This window comes from Microtus oregoni, unplaced genomic scaffold, assembly GCF_018167655.1.
Source record: "Microtus oregoni isolate MIOR12 unplaced genomic scaffold, Mior012 000027F_ref0000203, whole genome shotgun sequence".
Lineage (NCBI taxonomy): Eukaryota > Metazoa > Chordata > Mammalia > Rodentia > Cricetidae > Microtus > Microtus oregoni.
In genome coordinates, this window is record NW_024543086.1 from 15788927 (window position 1) to 15804648 (window position 15722).

The 15722-nt window shown below is 41.7% G+C and overlaps 1 protein-coding gene across 1 annotated transcript in view; it reads right to left on the reverse strand.

Moving 5' to 3' along the window:
* Window positions 1–5369: 5369 nt before the first annotated feature.
* Ubtd2 (ubiquitin domain containing 2) overlaps window positions 5370–15722 on the reverse strand; it is a 64542-nt gene continuing 54189 nt past the window's right edge. The window contains exon 3 of the mRNA XM_041676483.1: window positions 5370–7947. Coding sequence (XP_041532417.1) covers window positions 7550–7947 — 398 coding nt within the window. The 3' untranslated portion in view covers window positions 5370–7549. The remainder of the gene's footprint in view (window positions 7948–15722) is intronic.

Consider the following 15722-nt stretch of genomic DNA (forward strand, 5'->3'; position numbering starts at 1 on the left):
TGGCCTCGAACTCACAGAGATCCACCTGCCTCTGTCTCCCAAGTGCTGGAATTAAAGGCGTGCGCCACCACTGCCCGGCTTTCAAAACAGTTTCTATACCTGAGCAGCATTCTATCCATGTGGTCCAGTTTTGCTTCTGATTTTTAGCAAGAAGCTGAAGAGGTAACCCTTTTCACGGTTCAATGCTCTTGGATCCTTTCTAGGCTAAGCCCACCTGGATGCCAGACTCATGGGCCAAAGGTGACAAGGCAAGTTGACTTTAAAGGATATGGAAGCTGTCTTTTCCTTTGAGACTATTACCCAGGCTGATCTCCAACTTGTGGGATGAAATGATCCTCCTGCCTTAGCCTTGGGTTAACTGGGACTGCAGGAGTTCACTGTCTCAGTTCAGGCTGTGTGTTCCTTAGAGCCTGAATTACTCCAACATGTGAAGTGCTTAGAAAACTAACTAGGACAAAATATTGTGTGCCTGCCTCCAATGGAACTCCTCATGAGCCGGGCACTTGTGAACATGAAGGCAGCCTCATCTACATAATGACTTCCAGGACAGCCAGGGCTATGTAGAGACCATATAGAGATCAATACATCAATACCTTGAATGATCTAAAGATTCTTTGGCATGAGATTTGTGAACCCCACCCCCAAAGGGACTGTATCATCATTGTAGCAACTGTGACAGGGTCCCAGATCTTAACATAACTGAGTCCATGATAGAAGTACCATATGGGCTGTAAAACTCCAAAAGTAGGCAGCACCGCCAGCCAAAAATGAAAACAATGACCTAATCCATCAAAGTCCATAGTTCTGGGAAAGTCTCTAAATGTACTAATCTTGCATTTTAGCTTTTATAATTCTGTTTCTGGCTGTTTTTATTAACTGTCAAGCCAGAACATGTTTTTTTTGTGTGTGTGCTTAAAAGCTCTCGTTGAGACAGACTCAGGGCCACCCTGGGATTCCGAAAACAGTGTAGCTGCTGGCTGGCTTTGTATTGGCTTGCATTGTGTCTGGGAAGTTATCACAATCATGTGCTTGGTGCAGGTTAGGCAGTGATTTAAGACACACAACTTATGCCTTTGATCCTGTCAAAGGTTAAGGCTATTTTGTTTACAAAAGAGGAAACTGAGTCCCAGAGAAATTAAGAAACTTAAACACATCTCACAGGTAGTAGGACCAGGATGTTGGTACTCACAGCCTGTGGTCTAAACTCACTGGATTTTGGTAGATTTTTTTTAAAAATTTATTTTATTGGTGGTTTACCTGTATGTATGTTTTGTGAGGGTGTTGGATCCTGGAGTTAAAGATAGTTGTGAGCTGCCATGTGGGTGCTGAGGATTGAACCTGGGTTCCCTGGAAGAGCAGTCAGTGCTCTTAAATGCTGAGCCATCTCTCCAGCCCAGGCAGGCCTTCAACCTGTGATGCTCCTGCTTCAGCACCTATGTGTTGGATGTGGGAATCAGGCATGCTACATCAGCCTTCTCTTTAAATTTTAAGCTAACAAATTCAATTGGCTTAGAAATCCCTCCTGTTTAATGTTTATTACTATATCCCTCATTGTAAGTTTCTGAGAGACACAGTTTGGAGACTGAAAAAATATAAATCATTTATCACATATACCCAAGATTAAGGATTCTAACTGATCTCAAGGCAACCAGTGAGTTTGAGGGTCCCCAAATGACTGATGTTATGCCACCAATGAAGAGACCAGAATCTGCACAAGACCCAATGCACAGCATCATGACTCATTTGCTCCAGAGGGACAGAAGGCAGGGATAAGAAACAAAGATGACAAGGGAGAAGGGGAAGGGAATGAGAGAGAGAGGGTCAGGGGTATTTCTCCTAGGGGACAAAGGACTACCTCTGGATAGAGAGGAGACAGATGGTACATAGGCAAATGGCAGTTTATAGAGGTACAAGGGCAAACCCTGCATTAGAATGAGGTATTTAATTTTGATTGGGTGTCTTAGGACAGCCAAAGGGAGCTTTTGATAGCTAGACTTATTTAATACCTTGATAGCTGGACTTTGGTAGTCAGCCTCAGGAAGAAGTGACCAAATAAAGGAATTAGACCTTGGTGACTAGCTTTAGGAATGTAAAGGTTTACGGCAAGGGAGAGGGAATGGGGGGGGGGCAAGGCCTGCTAGAGCTGGCGAGAATCCCTTCAATCAATGTACAATCAATGCTTACCTAAGATCCTTATCTGCAAGTCAGACTGGGGATTATGAAACCCATTATTGTGAAACATCATTAACAAATGGGAGATTTGGCTAACAAGCTTTTGAGCACGATTAATACAACTAGTCATAAATACTCCCCGTGGTGCAATAACACAGTGGAAATGGGACCAGCAAAACCAAACCCCAGGTAGAACTGGTCACTTCACTTCAATCTTTTCTTTTTTTTAAATATGCATTTTTTTTTTTTGTTTTGCTATGGGTGTCAGGTTCCCGGGAACTGCAGTTATAGACAGTTGTAAACTGCCATGTGGGTGCTGGGAATTGAACCTTGGTCCTCTGGAAGAGCAGTCAGTGCTCTTAACTGCTGAGCCATCTCTCCTGCATCTTCAGTCCAGACTACAGAAATAAAGGCACTGCTTTGATGGAATTGCAAACATCTCTCATCACTCCCCAAGCCCTTCCAACTTTAGAAGTCTGTGATTACTACAGTGTTGGTATCGGGCAGACAGAGACACTATGCAGTGTGCAGGCAGGCACTCCAACGTGAAAAAATGGCATCTAGAGAAAGGCTAAGCCAAAGGTCCGCTCACCACAGCACTCATCTTTACAGGCTCTGGTCTCTTTTGAGATAGCCTAGGTGGCTTGTCAGGCAGCAGCTTTAGATTCTGAGAAGACACCCCAGAGGTCTCTGCTCCTAGAGATGCTCTTGAGCTGTATAAAGGGAAATAACTCCTGGAGCAGACGCAGTATCAAGTTCTTTACTTAGAACAGGGAGGACAGCCAAAGAGAGCAGGTAGCTAACCTGTCCTTCCTCCCACAAGGGTCCAAGGGCACTGTAAAGGTACAATGAACAGAACACTGGATTTTTTAACATCACTGTGTGTGTGTTACAGCACACATGTGGAGGTCGGAGGACAACTTGTAGCTGGTGCTGATCCTTCACCTTATTTTAGGGATCAAACTTGCTTAGGTACCTGCTGAGCTATCCTGACATCCCATCAGATTTTAGAATTCCTTTTTAAAGCATCTTCATCAACTGGAGGTTCCTGTGGGTCAGCAGCACAAGTTTTGCAGCACCCATGGCCTGAGGCAGGAGGACTGGAAGGGCATTTAGAATTATTTCATTGGTAAATGAGAGTCTGTATAAAAATCAAAACTCAAACAAATTAGTAAACTTATATACTGTGTTGGGACTAGGCATGTAAGAAGCTAACCAATCCAATCCTGCTTTGCTTTAGGGTGTTTTTAGATTTATTTCAAGTGCCTGAGTATTTTGCTTATGTGTATGTGTAAGCACCTTGTGGGTGCCTGCTGCCTTCAGAGGTCAGAAAAGAGCATTGAAACTGGAGTAATGGAGAGTTGTGAGCTGCCATGCTGGTGCTGGGAATCGAACCTGGGTCCTCTGCAAGAACAAGTGCTTTCAACTGCTGAGTCATCTCTCCAACGCCCACCCCCAACCCCCTGATTTAGTTTTAAACATAAGTACATAGGGCCTGGTATGTGATTCAACAATAAGAGTATGACGTGTGTGAGGTTCTGGATTCCATCCTGTGTGTCAAAGCTTTCCAGTCTGCGGTTTTCATATTGTACTGCAAGTTCCTAGTACGAGTGTTAAGGGCACAGGCGATGGGGAGAAACAGGTAGACTATGGGTGGACACTGGCCTGTGAAGGTTTCAGACCAGGGCCACAGGCAGATTCTTCCACACTACTGTCAGCTAGAAGGAACTTTGAGAGGCCACTAAATGAGCAAAGTAGTCACCTCTTCCCCCAGGGCTTGGAGCTCACATCTCCATACCATCCAAGGCCAACTCAACTATGTTCAACCTTTGATGGACTCACTCAGGCTCACTACAGAAATAGACGACAGGCTAACAGGCCACATCACAAGAGACCCCCAACAACAGTCATAGGACACTAGCTGTTTCTGAAAATGTGATCAGCTGGATTCCTTTTCTAAGTAAAATGCATCACAGGACCCGATCAACTGAGTGATGCCCATTTGCTAGGAGGGCTACCTTTCCCCCATCATGGAGAAAGAGGAATAAAAATTTCCAAGTTATCTTCAGGAAGAGGGGCCATTGTCTGCTCTGTTCTTTTCACACACAGGAGCTCTAGATAACAATGAAGTAGTGAGAGAAAAGGCCCTTCAAAGAAACCAGAGGACATAAAGGTGCACAGATTTTGTTGTTGTTAAAGATGGGAACTCATTAGGTACACCAAGCTACCCTCCAACTGAGTCTCCTCTATCTCCCAGCGCTGGGATTAGAGGTGTGTGCAACCACAACTGGTGAGACTCGGATCTTACCACCGCAGCAGCATGCAAGCAGTACTGTGAGTCACCCTCCCTGAGGCGCACACCTCTAGGTAACCTGCAGTATGTGGTGCAGCAGACCTTAAGTGTGGTGGTCATGATCTCACTACTGGTTTCAGAGAGGAAGAAGTCTCCCACTCCCCTATAGGATGTGGGAGACTGCCATTGTATAGAGGAATAGTTAGAAACTCACGCCACGAGAGGTAGAAGCAGGCAGATCTCTGTGAGTTCAAAGCCAAGCCTGGTCTACACAGAAATCCTGCCTTGAAAAAAACAAAACAGAACAACAAATGACAAAAAAGTAACAAAAAAAGAAACTACTCGCATCCTCCTGAATATTAACCTTCATCAGGCGATGAAAGGAGACAGAGACAGAGACCCACATTGGAGCACCGGACTGAAATCTCAAGGTCCAAATCAGGAGCAGAAGGAGAGAGAGCACGAGCAAGGAACTAAGGACTGCGAGGGGTGCACCCACACACTGAGACAATGGGGATGTTCTATCGGGAACCCACTAAGGCCAGCTGGCCTGGGTCTGAAAAAGCATGGGATAAAACCGGACTTGCTGAACATAGTAGACAATGAGGACTACTGAGAACTCAAGAACAATGGCACTGGGTTTTGATCCTACTGCACGTACTGGCTTTGGGGGAGCCTAGGCAGTTTGGATGCTCACCTTACTAGACATGGATGGAGGTGGGCGGTCCTTGGACTTCCCACAGGTCAGGGAACCCTGATTGCTCTTCGAGCTGATGAGGGAGGGGGACTTGACCGGGGGGAGGGGGAGGGAAATGGGAGGCGGTGGCGGGGAGGAGGCAGAAATCTTTAATAAATAAATAAATTTTAAAAAAAAGAAACTACTCAGAATAAAGGCAAAGACAAAGAGAAAAGTTGAACTTTTTTTTTAAAAAAAAGCACAAAACCCCTACATACTAAAATTATACACATCAAGTATTGATCCAATCTTACATCAATCTATTGACAATTACCAGCACCATGTTTTTTTTTCTCACCTAGGTTAAACACGCCTGGAGGATCGTTATTCAAAGTATATGTTCCTTTAAAATAAAAAGCTCTTAGAGAGGTCAACCCTCAAGAAACAAACAAGACTTTTACCAAACATAGATTATTGATGACACCATTAAATTTCCTTTAGAAAAATAATTTTTAAAACATTCTTTTCCAGTTGATGGACTTTGAGATACTGTTACTCAATGTGGCAAATGAATCAACCTTCTTGATGGTAGGCCGAAGCACTCGGATGTCCTGGAGCCTCCACACAGGAATGTGAGCACCTTCCTCATTGTTAAAGCTGTGTGCTTCTCCTGAATTTAGACTCAACCCCCATCAAGTCTAAATTAGGTGCAGTCACAAACTTTAAACTTATGAACAGAATTAGGGAAATGGTTAAAAGTTCTCAGAAACGTAAGTTCAATTATAGATATATTTAAACAGGCTATAGGAAATTTAACACCACTTTAAACATTACATTTTAAACTCCTTAGCAGTTCCATTTTGTCACAAAAATCATGGTGTTTTATATCCAAATAGATGTTGAAAGTTTGGCATTTCCCTACTGAGACAGCATAGCGCCCTCTTTCATCTACTGTACACAGTTCAGACTCCAAAGATACAGTGTGGTCATATTAGTTCATGGAATCAACCTTTTTTTTTTCCCCCCAAGACAGGGTTTCATTATGCAGCTCTGGCTGGTCTAGAACTATCTTTGTATTCCAGATTGATCTCAAATTCTGAGATCTGCCTACTTCTGCCCCCAAGTTTGGGATTAAATGCAAGCACCACCATGCTTGGCAGAATCGGCTTTTAAGAGGCTCCAGATTGAATACAACCCTTGGTAGCTTTCTCCAGCCTTCTCCAGGAGGTAAGGCTGGCTCACTGTGCTCAGTCCCTCAGCCTCATGTGCAGATATGGTGGTTGATTCAGCACTTTGTGGGAAGGTGCAGGAAGAACACTGCTGCCCACAATTACTAGAATCAGAGTGAAGTGAAAAGCACTCAGGCCTAGCGCCAGGCGCCACCATTTGTTCTCCCTAGCATCGGTTAAGTGACACCAGTGAACCTTCACACTTGAAAATTTTGAGTTGGAGTTTTCTCCAAGGCTGAGAAGAGGCACAGTTTTCCCAGGAACAGGCAGAGAAGATTTAACTTCCACCCCCTGCAAGGTGAGGAAAAAAGGATTGCTTTTTATTCTGGAATGGAAGCAGCTACACTCCATTTCCATGTTATATGGCCCAGAAATATAGATGGAGCCAGTCAGCTCCAGAAACGGCCACGCAGAGCGGCTGCTTCAGTGAAGGCATTACATAGTAGCTAGCAGTCTCAAGCCTGGGGACTAGAGACATTTTAAACCACTATGCAGGCAAGACAACTTCTCAACTAAGAATGAGAACTCTGACTATTTACTAAATTATTGTCTGATGTTCCAGAGGGTGTCTGCTGCCAGCATGTTGGATGGCAGCGGAACTGAATGAGTGTGAATTAGGGGCATGACTTGGGGGAGGGGAGGCAACACTGACAAACTCCCAGGCTCCACTGCTTCCTGGTGGAATAGGAATACAAACCCAGAAGAGAAACAATCCCCTCTGCTCTTTTAGGTTCCACTAAAACAAAAACAAAAACGTTTAAGTTTTATAACTGTTATTAATTATTGATGGTTCTGAAAATATAACTTGACATATACATTTTAAAAATTCTGTATCCAAAAGGTGCTTGGTGCTGTTCTTGATGGGTCTGGTGTCTGTGTACATTCCAAATTATTTAAATACAGCCATTACATAGTTGATAAATGTTTTAAAATAAATGGTTATCTATTTCTTAACTGCCTCTCAAATTAGAAATTGTAATTACAGGAGTTCCAGAGGCTGGCTCTGTGTGTTTTATTATTTTTGTTGGTCTCCATCACAGATGGAATTTTTCACTGGTAATTCCTCAGAACTAAATCCATTCATAGGGAATTCAGAGCAGTGAAAATAAATTTCACGTCATAGAGTAGGAAATGATAATAAAAAGGAGCCAAGGGATCTGGGACGCAGGCAAGCCCAGCTCAGTTCTCCACTGGTGTTGGGTTTTGCACAGGCTGGCTCACGATAACCTGTACCACATAGTCCTTTGGGATCTTCAGCTCCTCCAGTTTCATCTTATCAGTGAGAGGCCTGCCAGAGAAGAACCACCGCTGGCTGCCTGGCTCCACCCCCTCTGTAGCATGTAAGCGCCTCTTCATGTGGAATACCGTGTCTGTGCTGCGCACCACAAGCTTGAGGTCTTTGCCTGTGGAGAGGCGCAGACGGAGCTGAGACTCATGTCCCGAATTGGGAGGTGGCTCAGGGATATCCAGAGTCTCTATGTCACTCTTTTCCTCTATCATGTTGATTGGTGGTGCCAAGCAATAGACTGGCAGCTGGTATCGGTTCCCCAGCTCATCGTAGCACTCTGTCAGTGCACCTGCAGAGAAGGGGCGATAGGAACAGTGTCAATGAGTGTGCTTCTGTTCACAGTGCACCACCAGTCTCATATCCAGACAGCACTCTCATCTCCATCTGTTACAGGTATGCTAGAAATCAGAGTGGGTAAGTGGAGAGAAAACACTAAGAGGACTTGTCAGAGCTGGATTTATCACTGTTATCTCTACTTCCTCAGGGCAAACATCAGAGGAAAACTCCAGTGCTTCTAGCAGTAGGAACAAAAGAAACCATACTTGAGGGACTGCATCAGGTGTAGCTACACGTCTAGCCATTAAAAGAATAGTAAGGGTACTATGAACACCCCGTGCCTACAAATTTGATCTGCTAGAAGAAACAGACCAATTCTCTGTAACCATCATGTACCAAAGTTAAAGAACAGAGAAATAATCCAAATAGGCCTTATCTATAAAAATTGAATAACTAATAACCTTTTAAAATAAAAAAGCACCAACTCCTGATGGGCTCAACAGTAAATTCTACTGAACATGTTAAGTAAGAAATTATAACAATCTTCTATTTTCACAAGACTGAAGAGAAACTTCATAATGCATTCTATGAAGCAAACATTACCTTACTACTAAAGAAAGAAAAAAAAATTAGGTAAATCAAATATAACACTCTAGAAAAAGAATTATATAACACTCTCCAAGGCAGAATTCATTCTAGGTTTTCAAAACTGATTCAACCTTCGGATATTAACTAATTTATAGCATCAGGGTAAGCAAGAAAAATCATATAATCATATCAGATGAGGAAAAACCATTTGTCAAGACTAGTACTTTTTCCTGATAAAAACTCTCAATATGCCAGTTATAGTGGTGCACACCAGTAGGATTTGTTGAAGGAGGCAGAGGCGGGAGGATCACGAGTTTGAGGCCGGCTTAGGCTACAAAAGAATTAAGAAAAAAGTCTCAATACTATTAGAGGGACAATTCCTTTGCTTCATAAAGACTAGTTTGAAAACAACAAAAACAACCCTAAAACACTAAACTTAAAAAACAAATGTGGAGTTTCCCATTAAGATTAGGAACTAGGTAGGACAGTACCTCTTACCACTGCTAAAGCACAAAGAAAATATCTACAAATTGGGAAAGAAAGAAAGAAGTGTTTTTACTTATAATTAATACAACTATCTATGCAGAAAATCAGAAGAATCAAGAAAATGATGTTGGATGCAATAAGCATCCACACTAAGGTTAATGCATAAAAACCACTGTTCCATATATGGAAGTCAACAGGTGGTATCTGACATTACAAAACCATATGTATTAGCACACCCAGAGTGAAACATGCAGAGCTAAACAGAACAAATGTGTAAGACCTACAAGAAAATGACAAAATGTTAAACCAAAGAAGAACTAAATTGAGACAGTCTATGCATTGAGAAAATATTGTTGGAATGCTAGTTAGTTCTTCCAATTTTAATGCAACTCCAATAAAAATTTCAAAGTTTTTTCTAGATACTGGACAAACTAAATTGTACATGAGGTAAAAAATTAACTCTCAAGGACTGGCTTATGCTAATCTTATAGTAACCAAGACAGCATACAGTTGGGCAGGGTAGCTCATACTGTAGTCCCAACACTTGGAAGAATGAAAGATTGCCATAATTTAAAACTAGGATGTGTGCATACATGCGTGTGTGCGTGCATGCGCGTGTGTGTATTGTCCAGGGTATCTCAAAAAACCGAGAAAACCAACACTTAAACATACATGTGATGAATGAAAACAGTTGAAAGTCCAGAAATAAAACTCACATAAACACCATCAACTGATCTGTGTAAAAGAAACAAAAGGAAGAGTTGATAGAAAAGACAAGTGAGGGGGCTGGAGAGATGGCTCAGTGGTTAAGAGCATTGCCTGCTCTTCCAAAGGTCATGAGTTCAATTCCCAGCAACCGCATGGTGGCTCACAACCATTTGTAATGAGGTCTGTTGCCCTCTTCTGGTTTGCAGACACACACAGACAGAATATTGTATACTGTATACATAATAAATAAATATTTTTAAAAAAAGAAAAAGAAAAAAGAAAAGACAGGTGACAGGCTTTCCAACAAAGGGTGCTGGGTTAATGAGACATCAAAAAATTAATCAATACAGAATTTACCCTTGCCATTGCACACATGAGCCCACCCTACTACCACCAAAAGTGTACACAAACTTAAATATAAAACACAAAACTATAAACTCCTAGAAGGCAAAAGAAGAAAATCTAAATACTGCTGCCTTGGCAATGACCCGTGAGGTATGTCACCAAATGTACCATCATCAGAATTAGAAATTTAGGCTTTGCTAAAGACACTATCAAGAGAATAAAAAGACACAAACTGCAAGAAAAAATTCAAGCCACATCTGACAAAGGACTGCTATACAAACACACACACAGAACTCTTGACAGGCGGTGGTGTCACAACCCACCTTTTAATCCCAGCTCTTGGGAAGCAGATGCAGGTGATCTCTGAGTTCAAGTCAGCCTTATCTACAAGGTTCCTGGATGGTCAGGGCTACACAGAGAAACCTTGTCTCAGGGTAAAAACAACAAATACAAACAAAAAAAAAACCAGAAAAGCAAGAGTTAAAATACCTTTGTAAGACTCTCACAAAGAAGATGAGCAGGTGGAAGACAAGCTGATGAAAAAATGTGCTACACCACACCACTCATTAAACCAATGGGCCACACTACAATGGCTGAAGTCCAGAGTTCAAACAATACTGAGGCTGGGGAGACTGACTGATCTGCACTAACTGAAGAAGCAGAAAGGGACAAGTTTAGAAAGCAATAACTCCCAATCTGCAATAACCCCTTATCTGCATTAACCCCAATCTGCAGCAACTCCTAATCTGTAGCAATCCTCACTTTGCAGCAACCCCCAACCTGCAGTAACCAATAATCTGCAACAATTCCCAATCTACAGTAAACCCCCAATCCGTAGCAACCTCCAATCTGCAGTAACCTCTAATCTGCAATAATCTCCAATATACACTAACCCACATCTGCACTAACCCCTAATCTGCAGTACTCTCCAATCTGCACTAACCCCCAATACATACACTTTTAAAGCATTAGCACATATGTTACTTTCTGTGTAAGCAAAGCTATTTGGAAAGATTAAATGACAGGGTACTGAAAAACATTTGGTATATTGTTCTTGTTGTTGAATGAAACAGTACTCTTTGTGTTTGTTATTTGTTTGGTTTTTTTGTTTTTTATTTTTTCAGATAGAGTTTCTCTGTGTAGCCCTGCCTGTTCAGGAATTTACTTTGTAGACCAGGTTGGTCTCAATCTCAGAGAGATCTGGGATTAAAGTCTGTGCCATCATTGCTTAACATGAAACAGTACTCTTAGGGTCCCGAAGGGTAGAGAATTTTAGCAAAATTATGATGCAATTTTGGCATTAAAATAATCTACTTCTAAATGAAAAATAAGGTCAGTATATATCAGTATATATTTTATGGAAAAATACCATTCAATTAATCATTTTGAAATATGTAGATGTTTGTCCAAAATCCATACTTTGCTACCATAGGATATAACTGGAAGGCAGTTATCCAACCACAGATAGTAAAGTTTCTTGGCTCTTAGTAGGACAATTAAAATATAATCACATCATTTCCTCTTTCCTACCCCTTCCATATTCCCCCTCAAGTTATGACCCCCTTTAATTACTCATAAATATATAAATTCAACCTTTAGTGTTGTATTACAGATTTCAGGGCTGATCATAGGGAAGGTTCTAATTCTCTAATTCTCCTTCTCTCAGCAATCAACAGATGTTTGCATGGGGTGGGGCCCCCTGGGATTTCCCCCTTTCACATAAGCATGTTCAACCACGCTGTCATTGCGCAGCCAATTTTAATCTATACACTAAACACGAAATGCTTCAAATGCTTACCAACCAGTCCTAGCCCTAACTACACACACACACACACACACTTAATCCTTACAACTATAGCAGAAAGTAAGTCTACTATACATATTTTACAGATGGGAAGACAGATGATGAATTAAGTTTTGCTTAGGGTCACACAGCTAGTAAACAACAATGACATAATCAGTAATAAGAGTCCCGAAGAAATAAACTTGTAACATAAAGATAAGAACACACAGCTTAGTATTATGTTAATGAGATAGTTAAACGGAATAATGAACTTAGAGGAAAATGAAAGCCATGACAAATAAGAAGCTAGCGTGCTAAGCAGTCTAATAACATGACACTATTCACCAGTGAGTCAAAAGCCTACAGCAGTGACAGCAATAGCCCCACAGCACTCCAAAAGTTCTCTGAAAGAAGCTTTAGTGCTTTCAGGCTGCAAACATATTCTGTCACTCTGTCACCGTTTGGTCTACAAAAATTGGAAGGCAAATACAAAAAATGAAGCATTGGAAGATGGAAAAGTTTGCTTAAAGAATCTCAGTGCAGGGCTGAAAAGATGGCCAGTTAGTGAAGTACCTATTTCACAAGCACAAGGACCTGAGTTTTGATCCCCAGAACCCATGTAAAAAGTTGGATTGACTGTGCAAATTAGTCCAGTGGTTCCTCAGAAAACAGAACTTAATAAATGGCCCAGATAGACCGCTGCTTGGTATGTACCCAAAGGAGTCCACTTCCTACTGAGAGATACACCTCCCCATCCATTTTCATCACTACTCTATTTTCAAGAGTTGAATCATGGAATCAGCCTAGATGTCCATCAGTTGATGAATGGATAATGAAAGTGTGGTACCTATAAAACTGCAAACAAAGATAAAATTGAGCTGGGCAATGGTGGCACACCTTTAATCCCACTCAGGAGGCAGAGGCAGGTGGATCTCTTTGAGTTCGTGGCCAGCCTGGTCTGTAAGAGCTAGTTACAGGACAGGCTCCAAAGCTACAGAGAACCCCTGTCTCAAAAAACCAAAAAGAATAAAAGATAAAATATGAAGTGTAGATCTGCACGGAACTGAAAAATATTAGACCCACACCCAGAAAGACAAAGGTCACATGTTCTCCCTCCTATGTGAACTTCAGTGTTAGATCTTTAGCTGTGTGTTTGACTTGGAGCTCCTGGAGAATCCAGGAAGCTAGAAGGGACCACTGGTGGGCATTCAACACAGACATACCTTAGGCCTCCACCTACATAAGCACATGCGCACACACACAACTATCTGTTCCTACAGAAGGCCAGTGTGTTTATGCTTAAGAGGAAGGCATCTTTCCAAAAGTTGACAGTTGTGGGGATTTACCACCTTGGCAAAATTACACTTAGCCTGGCTACATTAGAAACTTACAGAAGGTTTGAATCACTATTCTCTGGCACTGAAACTCAGTTCACTTAGCAATTCCTCACTATTTCCGAAGTTCTAGCCAGGCTCACTTGCATTACTATCTAATAACCATTGCAGACTTTTCTTTTTCCTCTCACAAACCCACTGTTAGGAGCTGGCAGAGACAGACGGCCATCAGGATACATACCTGAGGGGGCAGGCATCATTTCGCCAAGCCAGGAAGCCCTGAAGGCTCCTCATGGTAGGCAGAGGGCTGCCAAATCATCACTTTGTTGTCATCCCTTACATAATTTTCTGAGAATGTTTTTACATTTTATCTAGATGATTAGTTAAGGTGTTTTATTTTCCCTGGTCAATAGTTTTCTCTGGCTGCTTTCATTCCAGCCAGGCATGATGGTTTACCTCTGTAATCCTAGCCCTTGAGAAGTGGAGACAAGCCAGCCCTTCAGATGTTGAGTCTAAGATCTGTCTGGATTACATGAGACTGTCTCAAAAAGACCAAAACAAACAAACAAACAAACAAACAGGCCTCTAAAAATTTGTAAAGATGAACTAACCTGGTTGCCAAACAATAAAAGTAGCTTTAATACATGCCATTAGGTATAAGACTTTAGTGTTTCAGGAGTCCCTGAGGCTGAAAAACAACCTTATAAAGTCCTTGCTGAGTGCCTTTATGCTCTCACTTCCATGTAAGAGTAGGGACTCAGCGTTAAGATTTTCATCACCTGAGACATGCATAGTTACACTCAAAAGTTAAAAACCAGTGTCTGTGAGTGAGCAAATGGCTAGGCAGATACTGCACATGCTAGCCTGATAACCCAAACCTGATCAGCAGGTTCCACAGCTGAAGGAAATAACTAACTCCTGAAAGTCCTTTGACCTCCACACATACTGTGAGACACACACATACACACACCACCCCCAGATAATAAAAGCAATGTGTAAGAACAAGAAAGTGTTTTGATCTTGAAAGTGATGGTTTCATAGTATGTGCATGACAATAAATCATCCCCATTTAATGTAATTTCTCAATAATGTTTGAAAATGTTAATATTTAGATCCAGTAAATAAGGGGGCAACATTTTAGAACTCCAAAAGCTTTTTTTTTCTCTCCTATCATCAAGGGTTTTATTCATATCCTCACTGTTAACTTCTCTGTTCTAATGGACCCCAGGAGGCTGGAATTCTACTTTTCAATAACCACTACTTTCTATGTCCAAGAAAGGCCTCAACAGTTAAGTGAAGTGGACATAACTAAAAAGATAAGAACACCAAAACCATAGAATTAAAATAAGGAAATAAAGCAAAGAGGCTCAGATCATACACACAGGAGTCTGAGGGGTGCCAAGAAATGAAAGCATAGTGAAATCTGATATGAGGGACAGGGTCTCTGCTCATACCCAAGACTGGATGTAGAGCCTAGTTTGGGACACGCTGATAATTATCTCCACGGGGATTATAGTACCTACTTTTACAAGGTTGCGGCAAGGATTAAATAACTAAACATGTGAAATTGCCTAATACATATAAAAGTCCATGGAAAATGTTCAATAATGTTGGTTCTCTCCCATGGGTTTTAAATTTCAAAATTATGCACTTGGGAGAGTGCTTCACAAACAACAGTGCAGTAAATGGATCACAGCTTTATAAAGTTTCAGCCATCTACCTCAGGAGCCCTTGGGAGCAGTCTTTAGGACTCTAACGCTGCTAACAAACTACAGGTTTTCTCTCCGGAAACACGGTGCTGGGAATCCACTGAGCCTGGCTCTAGAAGACCTAGCAACTCTGTCATCCACTGACTCAGCCAGTAGGATTATGACAACTAGAGGAACCAAGCTTAGCATCTCTCCTAGTCAGCAGGGGTGAGAGTGGCTTAGCTGAACACCTAGAGCTGGAGTCAAAACAGCATTAAACACTATCTAACACTACAGTTGCTGAACTGCTACAGAGAACAGTTAATCTTTAGTTCCAGGGTTTCATTTCCTTAAGTGGGCAGAGGAATATCATAGAAGCACTTGGGTCTGGTATCTACTGAAAGCCCAGGAGGCTTTAACGAAGTGGTAGTTGATACAGCTGCGCCTTGGGGTGTGAGAAACCCTGCTTCCTCCAGTCCCACACCCCAGAACAATACAGAAAGAAGGGTTTCTTCAAAGACAAGCCTCCTGGCTCAGGAACAACCTCCCACACAGCTATTTTCAGACTTTATCACTCTAATTCAAGAAAAAGAATGATGGCAGCAGAGGAAAAGACACATTCACATTCTGTAACTCTAAGCCAGCCATCTTTGCCCTTTTTGAGGACAGAAAGAAGAAATGATGTAACACTTGTGGTTTATTAGTCACCAGGCTCCTTATTAAGCGCCTGTTTCATTTCTAAACACTACAACAGCCAAGCAAAAATCATCTTGTAAAAAAATAACTATCTGTATTATAGTTGTGTATCCATTCCTTAAACCTTTAAAGCAACCAAATTTCCTGGATTTTTTTTAAA